The following is a 20,500-nucleotide window of genomic DNA, read 5'->3' as shown; positions in this document are numbered from 1 at the left end:
ATCAAGCCACTCCATCACATTGAATGCAGAAGAGATGGAAGTGTAATGTGCAAGATCCTTTCACAGTCAGAGCCAGTCACATACAAGCTGCTTAAGTGTGACCCAGATGACGTGCCTTGTGAGAAACCTGCCACTCTGGTACCAGAAGGACTTAGCAACGAGAGGAAAATGTACCTCTTCAACGAGATTCGGGAATTTGTGGCCGAAAGATGTAGAGATCTGGTATGCCCTAATCCAACAATACAGAACAAGGTTCAGAGTGACGAAAACAACAACGCTGTCTATGCAGAGGTGCTGACTCCTGCTCCACCCCACACCCGTGGTGTTGGAAGTCCAAAAAAGATCCCACATGGTCTTGTCAAAAAAATGAAACTGGCTTAGCTTAATTGTGAATAGAATCTGAGATTATTAAATATTTCGCATCTAGACAATTTTAGAATGTATACAAAATTTGAGACTGACCTGTTAAAGGGATAGTTCACCCAAAAATTTGAATTCTGTCATTATTTACTCAGCCTCATGTTGTTCCAAACCTGTATGAGTTTCTTTCTTCTGTTTAACACAAAATAAGACATTTTAAAGAATGCTGGTAACCAGGCAGTTGGCAGCACCCATTGACTTCCATAGTGTTTTTTCTTATGGAAGTCAATGGGTGCCGCCAACTGTCTGGTTACCAGCATTCTTTAAAATGTCTTATTTTGTGTTCAGCAGAAGAAAGAAACTCATACAGGTTTGGAACAACATGAGGCTGAGTAAATAATGACAGAATTCTAATTTTTGGGTGAACTATTCCTTGAATATTTATTTATTTTTTACTCCAAATTTACTCAATGTTACACCGTGGCCCAGTAAGAGAATAAGATTTTCTGTCGAAATGTTATATGTTAATTAATTGATAAATTATTGATATTATATTTTCACTGATATTTCATTTTACTAATAAAGTTATACAAATCATTCAACTGAATTGACATGGTAATTGCTACAATCAAGCTCTTGTGGTGGCCCCATTCGTTTCAATGTTTTTATGCTTTTAGCTTTTTGGACTTGCGCATCATAATAAATAGGCCTGTTTTACAAAACTTTTAAGAATTTTCCCCAAAATGTGTCATATATCACTAAAAAGGGGGAAATCTCAGCTTTAATGTGGTATATGGCACATATGGAGGATAATTATGGATCAAATGTGTTGCAGCTTTAAAAAATAAGCTTTTTTTAAAATTGGAATTTCTCAAAAACATGATTTTCTGAGCCCGAAATTCAGCAAATCTTTGACATAGCCTTTCTCAGTCAATATTACAGATATCAAGGTTATATTTTCTCAGAATGTTCTTTACATTATGTAGGATGATTTTATGTAGAAAACAGTGAATCACAAAAAAATGACTTTAGCTGGGTTTTCACAGGCAGGGTCACATATTTTTCTGATAAAATGGCTCACTCGCACACTAGCTCCGTTTTTGTTCACACTGATTCAATGCGCTCTAGCTCGAAGATTTTGTATAGAAGCATGACGTTTTTTTGAGTCAGGGATGAAGTATGACATGTATGCCATCTGGTAGAGGGGAGGTCGAACGAAATTTGACACCCTGTTTGACAAAATCGGCCGTTTTATTAAGTGCTGCATCTTGTCGAGTAAACTCCACCGTGGCGCCATAAAGGTTAACATAAAACATCATGGACAGATTGAATTTCTGCTGGAAGAACAAGGGTTAGACAGCCGAAGACTGGTGCAAAGTTATTTTCTCTGATGAAGCCACCTTCCAACTGTATGGGACATTTGGAAAATCAATTGCCAGGAGAAGAAAAGGTGAACGGTACCATGATTCCTGTGTCGTGCCAACAGTGAAGCATCCTGAGACCATCTATGTGTATGGTTGCTTTTCATTTAAGGGAGTGGGTTTTCTTCACAATTCTGCCCAGGAGCACCATGTTACAAGGAAAGAGTGATAATTGGGGCACTCGGAGGCATCAAATGGCTGAATGCTCCGGGTGTGTGTGTTCACTACTTCTAATGTGTGTGTACCAACTTGCATGGTTTAAAGGCAGAGAACAAATTATGAGTATGGGCTACCATAATTGGCCTTCATATCAAGTCACATCACATCATAATTAAGTGGCTCTGCTTTCATTACATTTACATTTTGGATCCGTGGCCAGGCAATTCCCTGGATATTAATCCCTTAGAGAACTTGAGGTAAATCCTCAAAAGGCAAGTGGAAGGGCAGAAGCCCACAAATTGTGATCAACTCCGAGCACTAATAAGGCAAGAATGGATAGCAATTAGTAAGGATTTGGCCCAGAAGCTGATATCCAGCATGCCACACTGAATTCCAGAGGTTGTGATGAAGGGTCAACACTGTAAATATTGACTCTTTTCATATGTTGAATATTTTTTGCTAATAAAAGTCTTTAAATGTTATGAAATTCATGTGATTGTTTTCCAGTATACCATAGAAACGTGAAAAATATAATCTACAAATACTGAAGCAGCAAATTTTGTGAAACACTTGTCACTGCCAATATATTTCCCACAGCTGTAGTGCACACAACTCATCAGGTACTGAAAACAGAAAATGAAGAGGATATTTAAATGGAAGTAATACAGTTGTGATCTTGCAGAGAGTAAGAGCAAAGACGAGGACACATGAAGGAGATGAACATCCAGATAAACAATACACTGAAAGTCTCAAATTGCTCATGAAGAGTCTTTCTTTTGTCTTACTCATACAGTTTTACAGGGTAATAAAAATGTCTGTGCTGGGGTGATAAAGTGTCCGTGATGAAGGGATAAAGGGGAATGGGTGAGCTTGAGAACTCTGGTAAGTGTGAGTGATGTATAGCTGGGAGAATCAGGAGAGTGTAATCTTGACAATAGTGTTCTTGGACCCACAATGGGATACATTGAAGTTGAATCACATGAAGAACAATGCCCACTGGGCCTGGAGCGGGTTCAACGATTTGTTGTTGTGAAGGTATTCTAGGTTTCATTGGTCCGTGATCACTAGGACCTCCAGCCAGTGGCGCCACACTTCTGGTGCCAGTTTGATAGCAAGGAGCTAACAGTCACCTATGTCGTAGTTCTGCTAAGGTTTATGAAGTAGGCACATGGATGGTGCGTGGATAGATTCCTCTGCTGCTGGGACAACATTGCTCCAATACCGGAAATGGCGACATCCACTTCCACCACAAAGGGGAGGTAGGGGTTGGCATGAATGATGATAGGTATGTTGGTGGATTGCAGTGGCTTCCTGCTAAATTTTTCATTCTAGATGGAGAGGCAGCCGCATCCCTTCCCCAAGATTCAAGCAAACATTGTGTTTCTCTTTTTGCTCTCCGGACGCATTTTGCAATGGGCAAATACAATCTGGAATTAGTTAGTAAGGAATTAGTTAGTAAGGAATTAGTTAGGGTTACTAACCCTAACCCTAACCCATCATGCAATTAGTGGTGAGGCAGGTCAGTGGTGAGGCAGCTGCAGCTCTAACAAACTTCCAGATGTCACCAGATGAGCCCCAACAGTAGCCATATTCAAGTCCAGATTGAAGACATTATCAATGCATTCTCTCACTAAAAATGAAGCAAATAATGCTGTTAATGTTCTTATTCCATTCAGTTTTGTAATTTTATGTATAAACATTCAGTTACAACACATACAATACATTTTCAACACGTGAAACGCTTCTCTCATGTGCAAGTACTTGTGTGAGCCATAAGATTTTATTTTTGTGAAAAACTCGTCACAGAGTTTTTACAGACGAAAGGCTTCTCTCCAGTGTGAAGTCTCATGTGGGCTTTACGGTTTTGTCTTTGCGTGAAACTCTTTCCACACTGATCACATGTGAACGTTTTGCCCAATAAACTGTTTCTCTCCAGTGTGAATGATAGTGTGATACCTAAGATGTACAACTGTTGTGAAGCTTTTCTCCAATGTGAAATCTCATGTGGGCTTTAAGATTTTTTTTTTGAGTGAAACTTTTTCCACACGGTTGACAGGTGAAACGGCGGTCTCCAGTGTGAATTCTCATGTGGACATTAAGGTTTTGTTTTTGATTGAAACTCTTTCCACACTGTTGACAGGTGAAAGGCTTTTCTCCAGTGTGAATTCTTATGTGGGAATTAAGGGTATGTTTATGTGCAAAACTCTGACCACAATGAGAGCAAGTATAAGGCTTTTCTCCAGTGTGAATTTTCATGTGGGCTTTACAGTTTTGTCTTTGCGTGAAACTCTTTCCACACTGTTGACAGGTGAAAGGACTCTCTCTAGTGTGAATTCTCATGTGGACATTAAGGTTTCGTTTTTGAGTAAAACACTTTCCACAGTGTTGGCAGATGAAGTGGCTGTCTCCAGTGTGAACTCTCATGTGGACATTAAGGTTTTGTTTTTGAGTGAAACTCTTTCCACACTGTTGGCAGGAAAAACCGATCTCTCCAGTGTGAATTCTCATGTGGACTTTAAGGCTTTGTATTTGAGTGAAACTCTTTCCACACTTTTGGCATGTGAAAGGCTTCTCTCCAGTGTGAACTATCATGTGGGATTTAAGGTTTCGTTTTTGACTGAAACTTTTTCCACATTCAAGGCAAGTGAAATAACTGTTAGGTTTGGTCTTCTGAGTCTTTTCCATCTTTGTTGATTTCTCTCCAGTCTTGTAATCATGATGTTCATCTTGCATATTATTCAGTTCTTGACTCTCTTCTTTCAGCGGCATCAGGTCTAAAGCGAAAAAAGACAGATACAGTTTAATGGCAACACACAGCTGACAACCTCACAGCTTAACTAATTGATGACTAACTGGGAAAGTGTCTGCATGCGTTTACGATAATTCACGAACATTGTGGCAGCAAACTCTACTGGATGGGTGAAATGGGACTCAATAGCCTGTTTTGCGTATACACTGCCGCTGGTGGTTAATGACAGTTTTAATGCGTTTGTTCATCGCGTTCTTCTAATATGTATCTGCAGGAATATCAGCCTCTTACCTCGGACTCCGTTCCTTTACCACTTGAGTGTTGATGGTCAAGTGCAACTGTTCAATAATAGAAGTTGTACTATTTTAGAGGTTATCGCACTTCGAAAGCTTGTTAATCGGAAATGTAAATCCCAGCCATTGATAAACAATGATATTCGAGAACTTAGACAGCAATGTCGTCAGTGTGAACGAAAGTGGAAGGTATCATGAAATACTGAAGGCCTCTTTGCATAATTTTCAAAAGGCTGCCAAGATTGCGAAGGCGAAATATTTATCGTACATTCTAGCCAAACATTTTTACTGTTCCAGAAATTGTTTTAAACCCCCGATGCAGATATCTCCAGAGGCTTCATTTTCAATATGTAAAAACTTTCAATTATCAACAATGGCAAATTCTATTCCAGACCCCATTTTATCTACTACTCAATGAAATAATTTTGAATTAGTCTCTTTACAGACGTGTAAAGAAATCGCTCTAAAATTAAAAACCACCCTTTCTCCCAACACTGTTTTGCCCTCACGATTTGTAAACATTTTTTTGACACCATTGGTTCTGATCTAGTAATGATAATAAACAACTGTCTTTTGACAGGGACTGTTCCAGATTGCTTTAATTAGCTTCAGTGTCACCGATCCCAAAGAAGCCTGTAATTCGCTATATCAAGGGCTGCCTGTTTCATCTATTCATCAACTTCAACTGGTCCAAAATTCAGCTGCCAGTTTGCTTACAGGCATTCGCAAACGGGTCCACATCCCGCCTATTCTACGTTCACTGCACAAGCTACCTATTCAGTATCGTATTGAATTTAAAATTTAACTGTTTGTGTACAAAGCATTAAACAATCTCGCTCCTCAATACCTTACCGAGTTGGTTACGGAACACAAACCAATCAGATTGCTCAGATCACAGACCAATGTGACCTACTACGAGTACCCAGATCCAGACTAAAATGCAGGAGTGACAGAGCCTTTGCAGTAGCTGGCCCCAGGTTATGGAACAAATTGCGGTCATCTATCAAACACAGTGTCTGAGTTTAGAAGTCTTTTAAAAACCTATTTGTACTCTTGTGCTTTTAATGTCTTGTGAATGTTTATTTTAATTTTGGGGATGGACCTAGATATACAGCACTTTGGTCAACCAAGGTTGTTTTAAATGTGCTTTATAAATAAATTAAACTTGAAACTTGAACTTGTGTTATTACAGCTGGGCGGCTTGTCAGGCACTTCAACCACAGCACCCCTACATGCAAGGCACTGAAGGCAAAGCAAGAACAAATAAAATTTCTGAAACTCCATCTCCTTCAATTGTGCAAAACAAGATGAAACTCAGCATGTCAGGTGCTTGGAAAACTTCTTGTTTTGTCTGACCGAACAGTAACAAAGCTGCAAGAACCCAGAACCCTCGAGATCCGAGAGGAATACTGGCAGAAAATGTCAGTGATTGTGCCAGGGTTGGAAACCTTAAAATGTGCAACCACCATCATGTCAATACAAAAGGAAGAGTCAATTTCCAACATTTAGCCCATCACATTTAAAGGAAAAGTTCGGTATTTTACACTTAAAGCCCTGTTTTAAGATCGTTTCTGATGAAATACAACGGTTAAGATTGAAATTTGGACAAATGCTGCTGTCCCGAGAATTTTAGGTTTCTGTGTCACCCCAGACCACTCTGTGAGTTTTATGCTTTGTAAACTAAAGTTTAATGCGTTTTATGAATTATATTGTTCCAGTGCCCCTATGAAACAATTGTGGAGGTGGGGGGTACTAACACAGAAACCGAAAATTCTCGGGACCGCAGCATTTGTCCAAATTTCAATCTTAACCGTTCTATTTCATAATACTATCTTAAAACGGCTTTAAGTGTAAAATACCGAACTTGCCCTTTAACCTTCTAAACATACACCTGATCAGAGCTGAGGATAACAGCCAAAGAGTGGCAGAGTTCAAGGCAAAGGTTCAGCAGTCCTTAAGTGGCCACATAGGGGTAGTTGTTTTTATTATTATTAGCCTTTTATTATTATTACTATTCCTTTGAATTGGTATAATACCTAGCATATGTTGTTATATTAACCTATTTCATTAAAAATATCCTGTTGTGTTACATTAATACAAACATTAATTAGGAGGATATTGTTCACCACAGGTTGACAAGGATGAGTTGGTGGTCAAACCAGCCCTGACCGACTTGGTTCTGGACCCTCGTCAAAAACATCATCCTCTTTCACAAAATGGAGAAAAACCGCAGCAAAATCAAAACTTTTAGAAATATGTGCTGGAAATATCCTGTGGAAATGGATCCTACGGTAGGAGATAAGACAGCGGTGTCCGCTGCCAAAGCTGTCAGCAATGCCAAGACAAGCTGATGACACAGAAGCAGAGGTGGAGACCTATATGAGACACAATACATGCTCTTTGGATACTAATCCTCTTCACTGGTGGAAAGCTAATCAAATGCACTGGATGAGGCTGGCCACCCTAGCGATGGGCTCTCACTGTGTTCCTGGGACATCAGTAACATCTGAGCAGGTGTTCCTTTGAGCGGGTCTAACCGTAAACGGACTTAATTTAAGTGGATCATTGTAGCCCATCACAGACAAATTCGATGAGCATGTGAACACAATGGCCAATCAGAGGTGTTTACTGATTCCGCTCAACAGCGGCACAATTTTAAAATTGAAAATAGCAGAGTAGAGTTACATCATTTTAATGTACTTGTGTAAAAGTACAACATTTTTAAATTACTTAAAGTACAATATCTAATCAAATCTACTTTAGTGAGTATTTGTAATTACTTCACCCCAGGGTTTCCGTTGTCCGATAATTCCCGGACATTGGCCGGGAAAAAAATGAAATGTCCGACAAAATTAAACCTCTCCGGTCAAATTGTCCGATTAACACTGCCTAATAATCCCGCCTCCCTAACACAATCTGAATTTGAGAATAAGCCTATATTCAAATATGGCCAGGCCCAGGCAGACTAGCCTTAAAATCTTTTTTCAGAGGCCAGACGATGGTGAATCAGGAACATCTCATAACAGCCTATAGATCAGTGGTTCTAATCCGCGCACTCGTACAGATTTTTTTCTCTCTCATCAAAACTGAATAGCCTATGTTCATCAGTGGTTATTTGATTTCCATTACACGAGAGTAGATATTAAAACTTCATGCTGATTTGTACTCGGCTTTCGCCAAGATAAGCACCAACTAAGACATAGCTTTACAGTAACCTATGCTTCTCCATCCATTTACGCTTCTTTCCATATGGTGATGTAAATCTCCTTCTGTCTAGTGTTAATACAGTGTATTGTGCGTCAGCACACACAACGGCTGCAACCACAGTGCGGTCCCCCCATGACAACCGTTTGGATTGAGCTGATTAGGGGACATCTCTAGGGTCTTCAAGTGGGCACCTTCCGTCCTCAGTGTTTCGTCGACTAGCCCACGATACCTCAAGAGGGCTCGACAGTGACTCTGGCGTCCTAGAGTCACCCCCTCCGTCCCCCACTCAACTCAGCCCAGCTTACTGACCTCTACATCCCTCCTGCTGCTGAGACCTCACCACAATCTCTCCGCAACCCAACCATACGCGCCAACCCGTTTGACTAAGGCTGTTGAGCCACACTGGTGCAGTAATATGCAGTTTCAGTGGCAAAGGTTCCGTATGGCATATCACCTACCGCAAAACACAATATCTGCCCAACCACCCGTCATTCACGCAATATACACAGGAACGTAATGACTGTAAATACTATACAACCTATACAAATAAACCAACAGACTCTTCAAGTTTTCAAGAATTCCACGAAACCGTAGCATGGCGGCCTGTACACAGCCAGCCAGAATCTTTCCGTCTCAACCACAGCCAGTTGCTGCTCCTTTCTGCTGCTTCAGATAAGTTCTTTACCGTGCGATGCAACTCTTGGCCACTGAATTCGACGTCTCTGAGGAACCGGGTTGTAGAGTGTGCCACAAAACCTTGACAACCCACATCCACTGGATAACCCTGGACTCTCCATCCTCGCTGTTCTGCTTCAGTGGCCAGATGAGCATACCGCAGTTTCTTCCTCTCATATGCCTCATCTACCGCATCCTCCCATGGCACTGTTAACTCTATCAGTTGAACAATGCGTGCTGATCCAGACCACAAAACAATATCTGGTCGTAGGTTAGTGGTGGCAATCTCAGGTGGAAAAATAAGCCGTTGATCAAGATCAGTCAGTCTATATCAAGCAGGGACACTTTGTGTGCATTGTTTGCATCCCCACATGCCACCAGAGAGGCTGACCTGGTCTAATTTACTGACCTATTTTGCCAACAACCTGCCTGTTCCCTAAAGAGAGTCTCTCACATTATCTGCCTCACTAGTGGAGGCACATTATAGGGAGAACTGCAATATTGTGGCAGTAGTCACTCGCAGACCGGATCATCAAGACGGGCATCCTGGAGAGTAGAACTCAGCAAAGCCGAAGCACATTCAGCTATAGGGCTGACCAAACAGGGAGGCCTCGTGAGAGTCCTTTGACCAGTTTTAGGGAGCTAAGTATTCGTACAGAGCCAACTTTAGGAATGGAAGACTCACAGGAGCTGGGGAATTATGGTCAGAAAGGAACTGTTCGTCAAGCCTGCCTTGAACTGCTCCTTTCCTCAACCGCTCCCACGGCAGCTGAAGCCTCGCCAAAGTGCGTTCAATAACACTCAACAACTCTACATACACAGGGCAGGGAGGCTGTGAGGGAACTCTCGCGAGATTCTGAAGGGCGTGAGAGAGAAACATGTCTCAAACTCGTCAGCGAGCTCCATCTGGGAACCCCATGATCCGAGTCTCTGCAGTGCCTCAGCGTGAGCGGGATCCGAACTGCAGGGTTCAGATGCCTGTCCCTTTTTCCTCGAAAAGACGGCCAGACGAGAGCAGTTTTCTTAGTGTAAAACGCTCACAGCATGCACAACCAGGTCTCTCAAAAGCTGATCATGCATGCTCTTCGTCCAAACAGTAAACGCACAAGTTGTGTGTGTCATTCTTGAAATGTTTGTCACTTGTCATAATGTTACCTTTTCCAGGCGATCACAAATCAAACAAGACAGTGCCTGAAGGCGAAAGGAGGATGACATGTTCTCTAGGCCAGTGGTTCTCAAACTTTTTAGCCAGCGACCCCTAAACTAACATCGACGAGAACTCGTGACCCACTACCTACCACAGCATACACAAACAAACAAAAAAAAGTTTTTTTAAATCCACATCCACTTCCTATGGAAGCTTATTTCCACCACAGAATAATAAAAAAAAAGGTTATTGCGACTTAATATCATGCAATTCTGACTTTATAACTCGCACTGCAAGTTTATATTTCACAATTATGAGAAAACAAATCAGAATAGCGAGATGTAAACTCGCAATTTTTAGATGAAAAAAAAAAAATCGCAATTATCTTTTCAAATGTTTTCTTATGTGGCGGAATTAAGCTTCCATAACTTCCACTATATTTACTGTAAATAAATTTAGGCTTACCTTTCAGTGGGATGGGTGAACTAGTTTTTCAGTGCACAAAAGATTAATCTGTGGCCTGATGTTGGATACAGCTACTCGCAGATCATCCTCAACATCAAGACGTGATCTGTATTTATTTTTCATGTATGTAACAGCGGAAAAAGTCTGCTCGCACAAATATGTAGATCCAAACGGAAGCAGTACATCCATTGCCACACCGGATAACTCTCTGTATTCTTCTGCTACTGCAATCCAAAATTCAGGCAGTGTGGAACTGGAAAATAAAGTTTTTAATGTTCGATCACTGGACAGCTCCAGCAAAGCATCTTCCAGTTTTGTGGGTAGATTAGTCCTAGTTTCAGTGAATGGTTGCCGTATCCAGTCATACAGTTCTGGTTGCGTCTCTTTTGGAAAATACTTATGGAATTGTTCCAAAAGGCAGTGGTGTGTGTTTTCAGGTTGCCGAGACTCAGTCCATTCTCCTCCAGATGTTCATCCAGCTCAGGAAACATCTCCACATTACCTTGTTCAACTCGCTCAGCCCATCTTTCCAGCTTTTTCACAAATGCATCAATTTTCTCATTCATTGTCAAGATGTTTGTGTTTAGACCTTTTAATGAAAAATTAAGCATGTTAAGCCTTTCGAATATACAGGTCAAATAAGCAAGTTTTGATAACCAATCTGGATCTGTCAGGTGGTGCGTGAATTCAGATTTAGATTCTTTCAACAACGAGTGCACTTCCTCACGCAGTTCGTAAAGCCGGCCAAGGCCCTTCCCGCGAGATAACCACCGGACTTCGGTATGAAACAGCAGCGCTTCGTGCTGCGAGCCCATCTCATTGCAAAGGGTGGCTAGCAGTCTACTGGTTACTGGACGTGATTTTATGTGATTTACAGTTTTTTATTGCACCTTTGAGAACACTGTTAAGCTCACTGTCAAGTGCTTTGCTAGCAAGAGACTCACGGTGAATGATGCAGTGCGTAAACTTAACATGAGGAGCCACTTCTAAAACCTTTGCCTTGAGTCCCTTGTTTTTACCTACCATTGCACCTGCACCATCAGTACATACACCAGCACAATTATCCCGTGAAAGTTGCATCTCTTTTAGTCGGTGTCCAGCTTGTTGAAAATGTCACTGCCGGTACAAGTCCCCTCCAGCACTGAGCAGAAGAGCATTTCCTCATGCAGGTGTCCATCAAATGTGTATCTGATGAATGCCAGCAACTGAGCAGAATTAGACACATCGGTAGATTCGTCGACCTGTAACGCATATTTCTTTCCATTTAACCTATTAATCAATTGACTCTTAATGTCTTTTGAAATATCATGAATACGGCGAGCTATCTTGTCATTCAACAATGGGACAGTCATAAGCTCACTTGCAATTTTCTCGCCATGCATGGCCCGACACATAGCCACAGCTGCGGGCTTTATCAAGGTTTCCCCGATTGTGTGTGGCTTTTTGGACTGTGCTATCAGGTATGCCACCTCGTAAGATGCCTTCAGAGCATTAGCAGTAATTTGGGTTTGTTGTGCGAGTGTGCGTTTTTGAATCTGTAATTCTCTTTTCTGCGAAAAAAGTCTATAGGTTTTTCAACACAAGCAGGGTGTCTTGTCTCCAAATGTCTCTGCATTTTTCCAGGCTTTATACTTTCATGGGCAAGCACTTCTGTACAGATTACACACTGAGGATGGTCCACGTCGTTGACAGTAGAGCAAGTGAATCCATACTTTATGAATTCCTCTTGATATTTCCGACGTTTCCTACATTGGTCAGAAGGGGTCTTGCTCTTGTTTAGTAGAGGTATACGGTTCAGATGATTCGACAGACTGTCCAGAATTTCCTAAACATTTTTAACCTTGCGAATTACAAATTTATCCATTCTTGCAGTTGCAGTATCCACGTGCAGTTGCGTGCTGTATTGATAACTAGCGATCAGTCGCCGCACTGTGACATCATATCTTAGAGTCACGAAATATTATTTAATTTTTTTTTAAAACCTTCTAATCACTTCTGTCTTTAGAAATCAGAAAATATTTAGTTGTAATCTTAATTTTTTTAGTATTGAAAAATATTTATTGTAATCAGAATAGGGCTGAAACAACTAATCGATTTAATCGATTATTAAAATAATTGTCAACTAATTTAGTCATCGATTAGTTGTTAAATAACTTTTATTTGCCGTAAGCGGCTCATTTCGTAAATATTTAAAATCTGCGGTGAGCAAAGTGTGGCAGTAATGAGCCACCGGAGGTTTTACTCAGCCAATACAGCAGGAGAAGTAGCGAATAGCCAATAGTTGGCCTCGTTTTATGTCACGTGCTTCCCGCACAGCGGCTCTGCAGCATTCAGCGAGATGCGGAGGCAGGCGGCAGTGGAGTAAGCTAGAGAAAGAGGAAGAAAAAAGCAGAAAGCTGAAACTAATTGAACGAATTAACCAATAAATATATAAATAAATAAATAAATGAATAAATAGATGTTCAGCTTCTCATCTGCGGTGATGCGTGTTGCAGTAGCGCCGTCATATCTGGCTATAATATTAACGTTACATATAGCCTATTTAACACGCTCTCACGTTTATTTTTTAGCATTTTTGGGAGGAGTAAAATTTACATGTGGTTTCAACAACCAGATGTTTACAAAGTGAAGCACTCAATATAAAGGCAGTTAATAACAGCAGCAGTAAAAGTTTGTTTTTTAGTCACTGTAGTAAGTGGTTTTCAGCGAATGCTTGTACACTAATGCATCATTTTTCCTGTCCTTTTAATCGTTTTTCCCTCTTGGCTTTCAACGAAGGCGGTCGCATTTTCTCTACTTCTCCCTCCCCTTACCTCTCCTGCTTTGCTTCTCTCGTCACGTCTAGTCTACCGTCTTGTACTTTGAGAGACTCTCGCTGCACTGCTCTCCAAAACCAAGAAATTATGGATTTGATCAACTGGTCTCTCAACGCAATTGACACCATCTTCTCGACGAGAAGCTTGGGTTCGGGGGAACCTGACTGTCCTGCCGGGACGTTCGCAGCTGGCTACACAATGGACGCATGGGAGAGGTGACGGGTCGTGTGTCTGGCGGCTCTTTCCGTGGAGGACGTTGAAGATATCTACCTATTCGGCACCATGATAACAGGTCTTCTGCTGATTGGATTAGGCATTGCCCTGGTTTATCGAGGAATTAAGAAGACGGTGACAGCTGTCCAAAGCCCCGCAAGGCTGCCCGTGATGATTGAAGCGGTGGGCAGAGCTGTCAGCACTCAGACTGGGTCTATGTACCACAATATGGATAACATCATGGAGAAGCTCACAGCTTTGCAAAGACAAATGGATCGTTTCAGAGATCAAAATAGACCAGGAGAATAGCCTGTATAAATTGAATGCGGCTACTCGCCCCAAGACCAAACAATCCCAATCTTATCTGTTTCGGCACCCCCCTAACAGCACTGGCCTTAGCCAAGGCCCCTGTTTGAACAACAACTCTCCCGGAAAAGCACTGCAGTGAGCCGCTCTTGCGTTCCTTCCCCGACTCCCCAGACACCTGGTGATTGTTGACTTTGTATGGACCTGATCAAGGTTGTCTCCATGGCAACTTGCTGTGTATCGCTATGAGAATCCTGCGGACTGAGGCATCTAGATTATGGTGCTGGCTTAGCGACTCTCTCCAGGCCTACACACACATGAACTCACACATACACAGATATGCACCCGCCCCACACCCCATCCCCCGCCTTCGCCGCTTCGTACCCCCAGTCTGACAGGCGGGTCTGTGACCAGCGCCATAATGGCTGCAGGACCGGATGGCTGCTTGCCTGTGCTGGACTACCTCCATCCCCCACCCCCAACCGTGTTTCAATGTCTTGTTCATGTTGTAGAGTGTACTGTTTATATGTTAATGTTGCTGAGGTGTTTTTTCCTGTTCCCAGACTGTACTCCTTACAGGAGCATAGTCTGGGGGTTGCCTTTTTTCTCTTCACCTCTCCTCATGTCATGCTGTATTTTTCTCAAGTTGGCGCTGATTATAGCAGCCTCGGTAACACCTTATTACCAAAGCAAATTCTGTGTATGTGCACAACACTACTTGGTAATAAAGTTGATTCTGATTCTGATTCAAGCCTGTTAGCTTGCTGCGTACCTCCATTCCATTCTCTTTTTATAGCATTTGTCAACTATTAAGTTTGAATTGTTTTTCAAACGCAATCTACTGCGGCTCTACTACGTTCACATGCTTGTTTTCAGTCTTTCTATATTTAATTTATCAATATATTAAGGTTTAAAATGTAAAAAATAAAGATTATATTAGTAAAACTCAATGTGTGGCTTTTGCACTTTTTAAAGTACACTTTTACACATAAATACCCTGATTTAGGGTTTTATTTAGTTATAATAAACAATCAAATTAAATTTTCTAAAAACTTGTATCCGATTAATCGAAAAAAATAGTCGTCCAATTAATCGATTATCAAAATAATCGTTAGTTGCAGCCCTAAATCAGAAAACACATACATTTTTCAAACCAACTCGCGACCCCTTGAAATCATTCCGCGACCCCCAGTTTGAGAACCACTGCTCTAGGCGCTGCTTTTATACTTACGGGTTGCACTAGTAGTGACGTCATTAGGGATGGGCCATTTACATTACATTTACCTGACGCTTTTATCCAAAGCGACTTACAATTGCTATATTTCAGAGGTCGCACGCCTCTGTAGCAACTAGGGGTTAAGTGTCTTGCTCAGGGACACATTGGTGTCTCACAGTGGATTCGAACCCGTGTCTCTTACACCAGAGGCAGAGGCATGTGGGCCGATGGCTGACAGACATCACAATGTTTAGCCGGCATCGCGGCATTCAATGAAGATGGATGCCGCAAAGATTGTCGCAGACGAAATGAACCGTGGCAGTTACACCGAAAATGTTTTCGCCGCACTTCGTGGGCTCGGGAAACTGAACCGGAGGTATGGGTGTGGCGCGCGCGCCCTCAGTGCTTGAATACGGCGGCTCGGCTCGCTGACAGCGGTGGCTGGCTGTTTCATATGTGACGTCCCGATTGCTTTGAATGGGGAACGTTTTGTGAACAGGAAACAGAGTCAATGGACTGGCAACAATCTCCATAGAACATGAACTGGCACAGAGAATCGAAATAGAGGATGCAGTTAAGACCTTTGCTGCGATGAAGGACTGCCGTGCGCGTTTCTGAAATGTAAGTTAAGCTTAATTTGCTCTTTAGTCGTTATTTAAAGGGATACTCCAGGATTTAGCATTAAGATTTGTATCAGTAGAAAACCAGTAGTATTTTCGAATTACCTTGCTTCCCCCCCTCATTTCCCCCTGATATGAGAGATTTATGTATTTTTAGTCTGGAAAAAATCCTCCGATGACGCAAAAATCGTCATTTTGCGTCATCGGAGGATTTTTGGGCCAGAGGCTTAAAACTACAGCCAGTACTAGTAGCTAGTTCCGCATGTTTTCACTACGCCCATATGGGGCGGGATCTCACTCACAGAAAGTAAGATATTGTCAGACATCTTTCTGTAGAAGCTAAGCTAACAGGCTCTTGCTCTGTGTATAAAGTTTGTATAGTGGGCTAATCACGATAGCGGAAGGTAACGTTAGTTTAGAAGTTGAAATGACAGAAGGGGATTTCGAAGATCAGTTGCGCGAATCTGATGCTCGCGGCTACCTGTACGAGCCTCAATACAGCGATGAACAGTTGCGGGAGATGGAGGAACAAGATGCGGCCGGGGCAGCTGCTGCAGCAGGGGACCAACACCTGACTCGAGCCCGGCCAGACTCCAGCTTGGGCGGACTGGAGCTGTCAGTGCTCTCGCTGTGCGCCTATGGAAACAGATAGAGAGTCCTATTACTGTCGCGAATTTCAACGATCCCATTTTCTTCTGGACGAGATAAATTGGAAACGCCAGCCAAAGCCCGCAGGGACAAACGGACAGCTTAGTGTAAAGTGAGTAACGTTATTTGGTTTGTTTTTCTTTTTTTTACCAAGGCGTAATGTACAGAGGTTGGACACCCGGCATTATCACAATGTTCTTCCCTCGTAACGTTAGTCAGCTGAGCTATTGTTGTTATATTTACATCTATGATAGTATACTGTGTGCAAATAGTTCGCATTGCTAACGTTGTGCTTACTGTTTTGTAGACAATATCGCCTAACAGCCTATCGTCACTTTATGGAATAGTTCCAGCAAGGCGTGGTTAGGGAGTGGCCTGGCCTCGTAAGGGCAGCAAAGCAAGTGCATTCTGGGAGTTGTTGTCTTTCAGCCACATGAGTAAAAAATACATTTTCTGCCTTTTCTCAGTCTAGAATGCTTCAATTTAAAAAATAATTTCACATTTCTACTATATAAATGATCACTATTAAATACACATTCATCTTCCCACAGCTGGAGTATCCCTTTAAGATGCTGAACCTGCTGATGATATAATGTGCTTGCGGACATTTCATTTGTGTGTGTTTACGCACATAAGAAAGTGGTGTAAAGAGATTTGCAACAGTAATTTGAGGAGGTGAAACGTGATTATTTGGAAAATTCCTGTCATGACTGCTTAAAGAAAAATGCCAGCAGGCATTTGCCTCCTGCATAAACTTTAGTATTGTTGACATTTTGGGCACACGAGCGTTGCACAATATTTGCGTTATATATAGGCCTATGGCTTATTGGTCTTTGTGTGTTGTTGCTGGTTTTGCGTTATATGTATATGGCATATTGGTCTTTGTGTGTTGTTGCTGTAAATGAGCCCTATTGTCACCCCCAGCAGCAGAGACAGGTGAGAACTGCACAATCTTTAGAGGTCGTTTTCTCATCTCTGAGCTTTTTTAAGTGCCTACCTTCAAATGGCCACAACTTCTCCAAATATTATCAGATTTCCACATGTTACACTTCGTTGGAAAGCTTGGAGATTACACTTTCAGAATCTATGAATAACTCAAAATGCCCCAGAACCGACTTGTGTCCCTAGTTTCCGTGATCGGTCACATAATAACAAACTTGGTTACCATGTCATCAACTATCTACTATACCGATTCTCAAATATGTGTAAGTGAGTTTGTTTTGTTGTTTAAAAAACCTTTTATAAATGATCTTGATCTGTAACGTGAGATGGGCGCCGTGTTTGGGCCGCAGTTCAGAGATTCCTGTCTGTTGGATTTATTACAGTGCGTGAATTCATCAGTTTCTCCCGAAATACATGAAAGTGGCCGGTGAACTGGGAGAAAAATAGAGTTGACTTTATAGTTATTTACACTGTGTGTCTGATATGAATAAAAACCGTCGGCAAATATATTTGAATGGTTTGTTATTGCTGCTTCCATATAGACACCATTGTGTATTTTACAAACCATAAATGTATTGTTTTGCTATAAATTGTATAAATGTATTTAAATGTCTGAAACCTAAAATAAACATTATGTGGTTAAAAACACTGAGCAGTTGTGATATAGCCTATGACAAGCAATGAGCGCGTCCGTCTTTGGCTCAGCGCCAGCCACAGCGCGAAAGCACAGTTTGAATCTGGCAGTTGTCCCATCACTGTAAATTCGCTCCTTAGTGCTCAGCTGCTGTAGAGCCTGCCCAAATCGGAATTGCTGATGAGATATAGAGGAAAATATCTAGTGGAAAATGAGAATGTTACCCCCCCCCCCCCCCCCCTCCCGATATCATCGTCCATCGCGATGTTTCACTGTAGACATCGTCTGATACCAAATTGGTAGACATCGCCCAACCCTAGACGTCATAGGCTTTCGCTGGTCAATAACGATTGCTGTGATTGTATACGCTTTCAGACACAGGTTCACGCGGAGGCGTTCTCCATAGCGTCATCAAGGCAGTGCGAGTTCCATTTCGAAAGGGAACAGAAATTTAAAGGTAGGGATGTTCCGATATGAAAACTTTTACTTTTAAAAATAATTTTACACTCCAATGGCCAAAAGTCTTTATAAAAAATTAACCAGGTATCCCTTACAAATAAATAAAATAATGGCTAAATAATGCAAACAAATAATTGGACCGGAAATATAAATGATAAAAATGGACATGTCATGGATAAATAAAATGGAATAGTCTCCGACAATAATGACTAATTTTAATTAAACCATATTGTTTAGGAAAATAATAAAAGAAAAAAAGTGCTAATTATTATTAATAATGCATCAATGTTTTTTGTTTTTGAAAAAGAAAATCTAACATTAATATTACTGTTTCAAATAGCATCATTCCTGTTTGAGCAGCACTACATCTGTCTGTCCTCCTGGCCAGAGCGTATGTCGCGACTGGTCAAGCTGGATCCTTCCTTCATACAATGGCAGTCCTTCAAGTCTACCAGGCCAAGATCCCACTGCATGGATTAAACTGGTCCTGACCCAGTGATCTAAAATTAATATTACTGTTTCAAATAGCATCATTCCTGTTTGAGCAGCGCTGAAGCGCTGAATGCACCTCGGGAAACTGAAGCACTTTATTAACAGGTTAATAAATTCATGAAATGCATCTTATGAGATTAATCAGATATTTACCACATAAACATAATATTACAACTTATATCTGAATTACACAAAATGACGCGAATACACAAGTGAACTTGAACGTGCTGGTCAGAATGTTTAACTTCACTTCTTTAGATCATTTTAATAAGGCTCAAATGAAACTAACCTGTTTGTTCCTCAGTTTCTTCATGTTTCACGCTGAACACTTCTTCAATCTTTATGTCTTCACTCTCCTGTTTAATCAACGCCATCTTTATAATAGTGTGACGTGGATCTCAGATGTTTCTCCAGTAGTTTTCCTGTGTGTTTGGACAATTTGTCATGTTTAAGATGAGAATAATTAACAGAAAGAAAAAGAAAATCCACAGTAAATCTCTGAGTGCGTCTCAATCAGCTCTAGTTCAGTAGTTCAGCGCACTGGTGAGGGAGTCAGTCAGAGTGAGAGTTAATGGACTTAAATCAACTGATCACTAAAACAAGCACTACATAAAATAAAATTTATACAGACACTTCATATTTAATGATTTGTACATTTAACAGATTACGTTGTCATTGAAACATTATAATAATTGTGTTTTCCTAGTATTTTTACACTTTTGAGCGGCAGGATTCGTCAGCGTGCGGTGATTCAAGCGCTTTGAATCAGTGAGTCATTTGGCAAAGCATTAGATTCAATTGACTCCATTTCTCCATCACCACTTTCCAAAGGCCGAATTCGTGTTTACGATAAACTAATACACGATATAGTGGCCGAAATTATACGCAACTTTTCTGCTACTCACATGTGAATACGCTTTACTCACAAAAAATAACTGAATATTGTTACATTAAGCATATTACAAATATATGTTAAATAATACATGGTCACCTCTTGTAAAAACTATCAAATCGATGTGTATCGATTTAAACACTTTAAATGCAAAAAACACAAACCTTTCTTCAGTCTAATCACAACAGTTGCGGGAGCACGGCGCAGGTTTATGATGTCATATCGCCAGACCAAAATAAAAGTCTTGTTCAATCTGCTGTCCAATATCCAGAGACCATAGAAATATATTATAGATGTCATGGGAATTCATCATTAAATATATATTTTAATACATGTTGTCCAATTATGTGATGAAAAAGATTAAGAATTACTAATTGTTAAAAAGACTGAATGAGTTCTTAAAGCACAGTTGATATGTGTCAGCATTGAAATGCATATATCTTCCACAAGAATCAGTAGAAAATAACAAATAAAAACTAAAAAAACAACAACTAATAATGTTAAGGTTAATGTTAATGCTAAAAAAGTCTGCATGTGCTGCATGTCACCTGGTCGTTGTGGTTCCCTGTGTTTGTCTTTTCTGGTGTTCTATAATAAATATCTTCTGATTACAACATTATTATCTTTGTCTGTGACAGATGTCCATTCCGGTCAAGCATTTACAATGATTTCATTAGGTCAGCAATAAATAAAGTGTCAATGAAAATGTATTGAAGTGTCAATACTATGAAAAAAAGAAAGATTTTCTTTAAAAACAGTACAAATCATACATATTTGAGTGGTCTT

The 20,500-nt window shown here is 40.9% G+C and overlaps 1 protein-coding gene across 2 annotated transcripts; it reads right to left on the bottom strand.

The window, feature by feature from the left end:
* Positions 1 to 3,475: 3,475 nt before the first annotated feature.
* On the bottom strand, positions 3,476 to 19,935 carry LOC143746932 (uncharacterized). 2 transcript variants are annotated; one of them, XM_077239238.1, is made up of 4 exons: positions 19,879 to 19,933; positions 19,112 to 19,244; positions 10,477 to 11,065; positions 3,476 to 4,714 (listed from the first exon to the last, which is right to left on the bottom strand). In XM_077239238.1, exon 4 carries the CDS (start codon positions 4,707 to 4,709, stop codon positions 3,897 to 3,899), a length of 813 nt encoding a protein of 270 aa, XP_077095353.1. In that variant the 5' UTR covers positions 4,710 to 4,714; positions 10,477 to 11,065; positions 19,112 to 19,244; positions 19,879 to 19,933; the 3' UTR covers positions 3,476 to 3,896. The 2 variants fall into 2 exon arrangements, with proteins under 2 accessions (XP_077095353.1, XP_077095344.1); XM_077239229.1 differs by lacking the exon at positions 10,477 to 11,065 and having other exon boundaries at positions 19,879 to 19,935.
* Between the last annotated feature and the right edge of the window lie 565 nt (positions 19,936 to 20,500).

Source organism: Siphateles boraxobius, unplaced genomic scaffold, assembly GCF_051911475.1.
Source record: "Siphateles boraxobius isolate OS27281-9 unplaced genomic scaffold, OSU_SipBor_1 100, whole genome shotgun sequence".
In the NCBI taxonomy this organism is placed as follows: Eukaryota; Metazoa; Chordata; class Actinopteri; order Cypriniformes; family Leuciscidae; genus Siphateles; species Siphateles boraxobius.
Note: the sequence above shows the minus strand (reverse complement) of the source record. Positions and strands in the feature narration are given on the sequence as shown.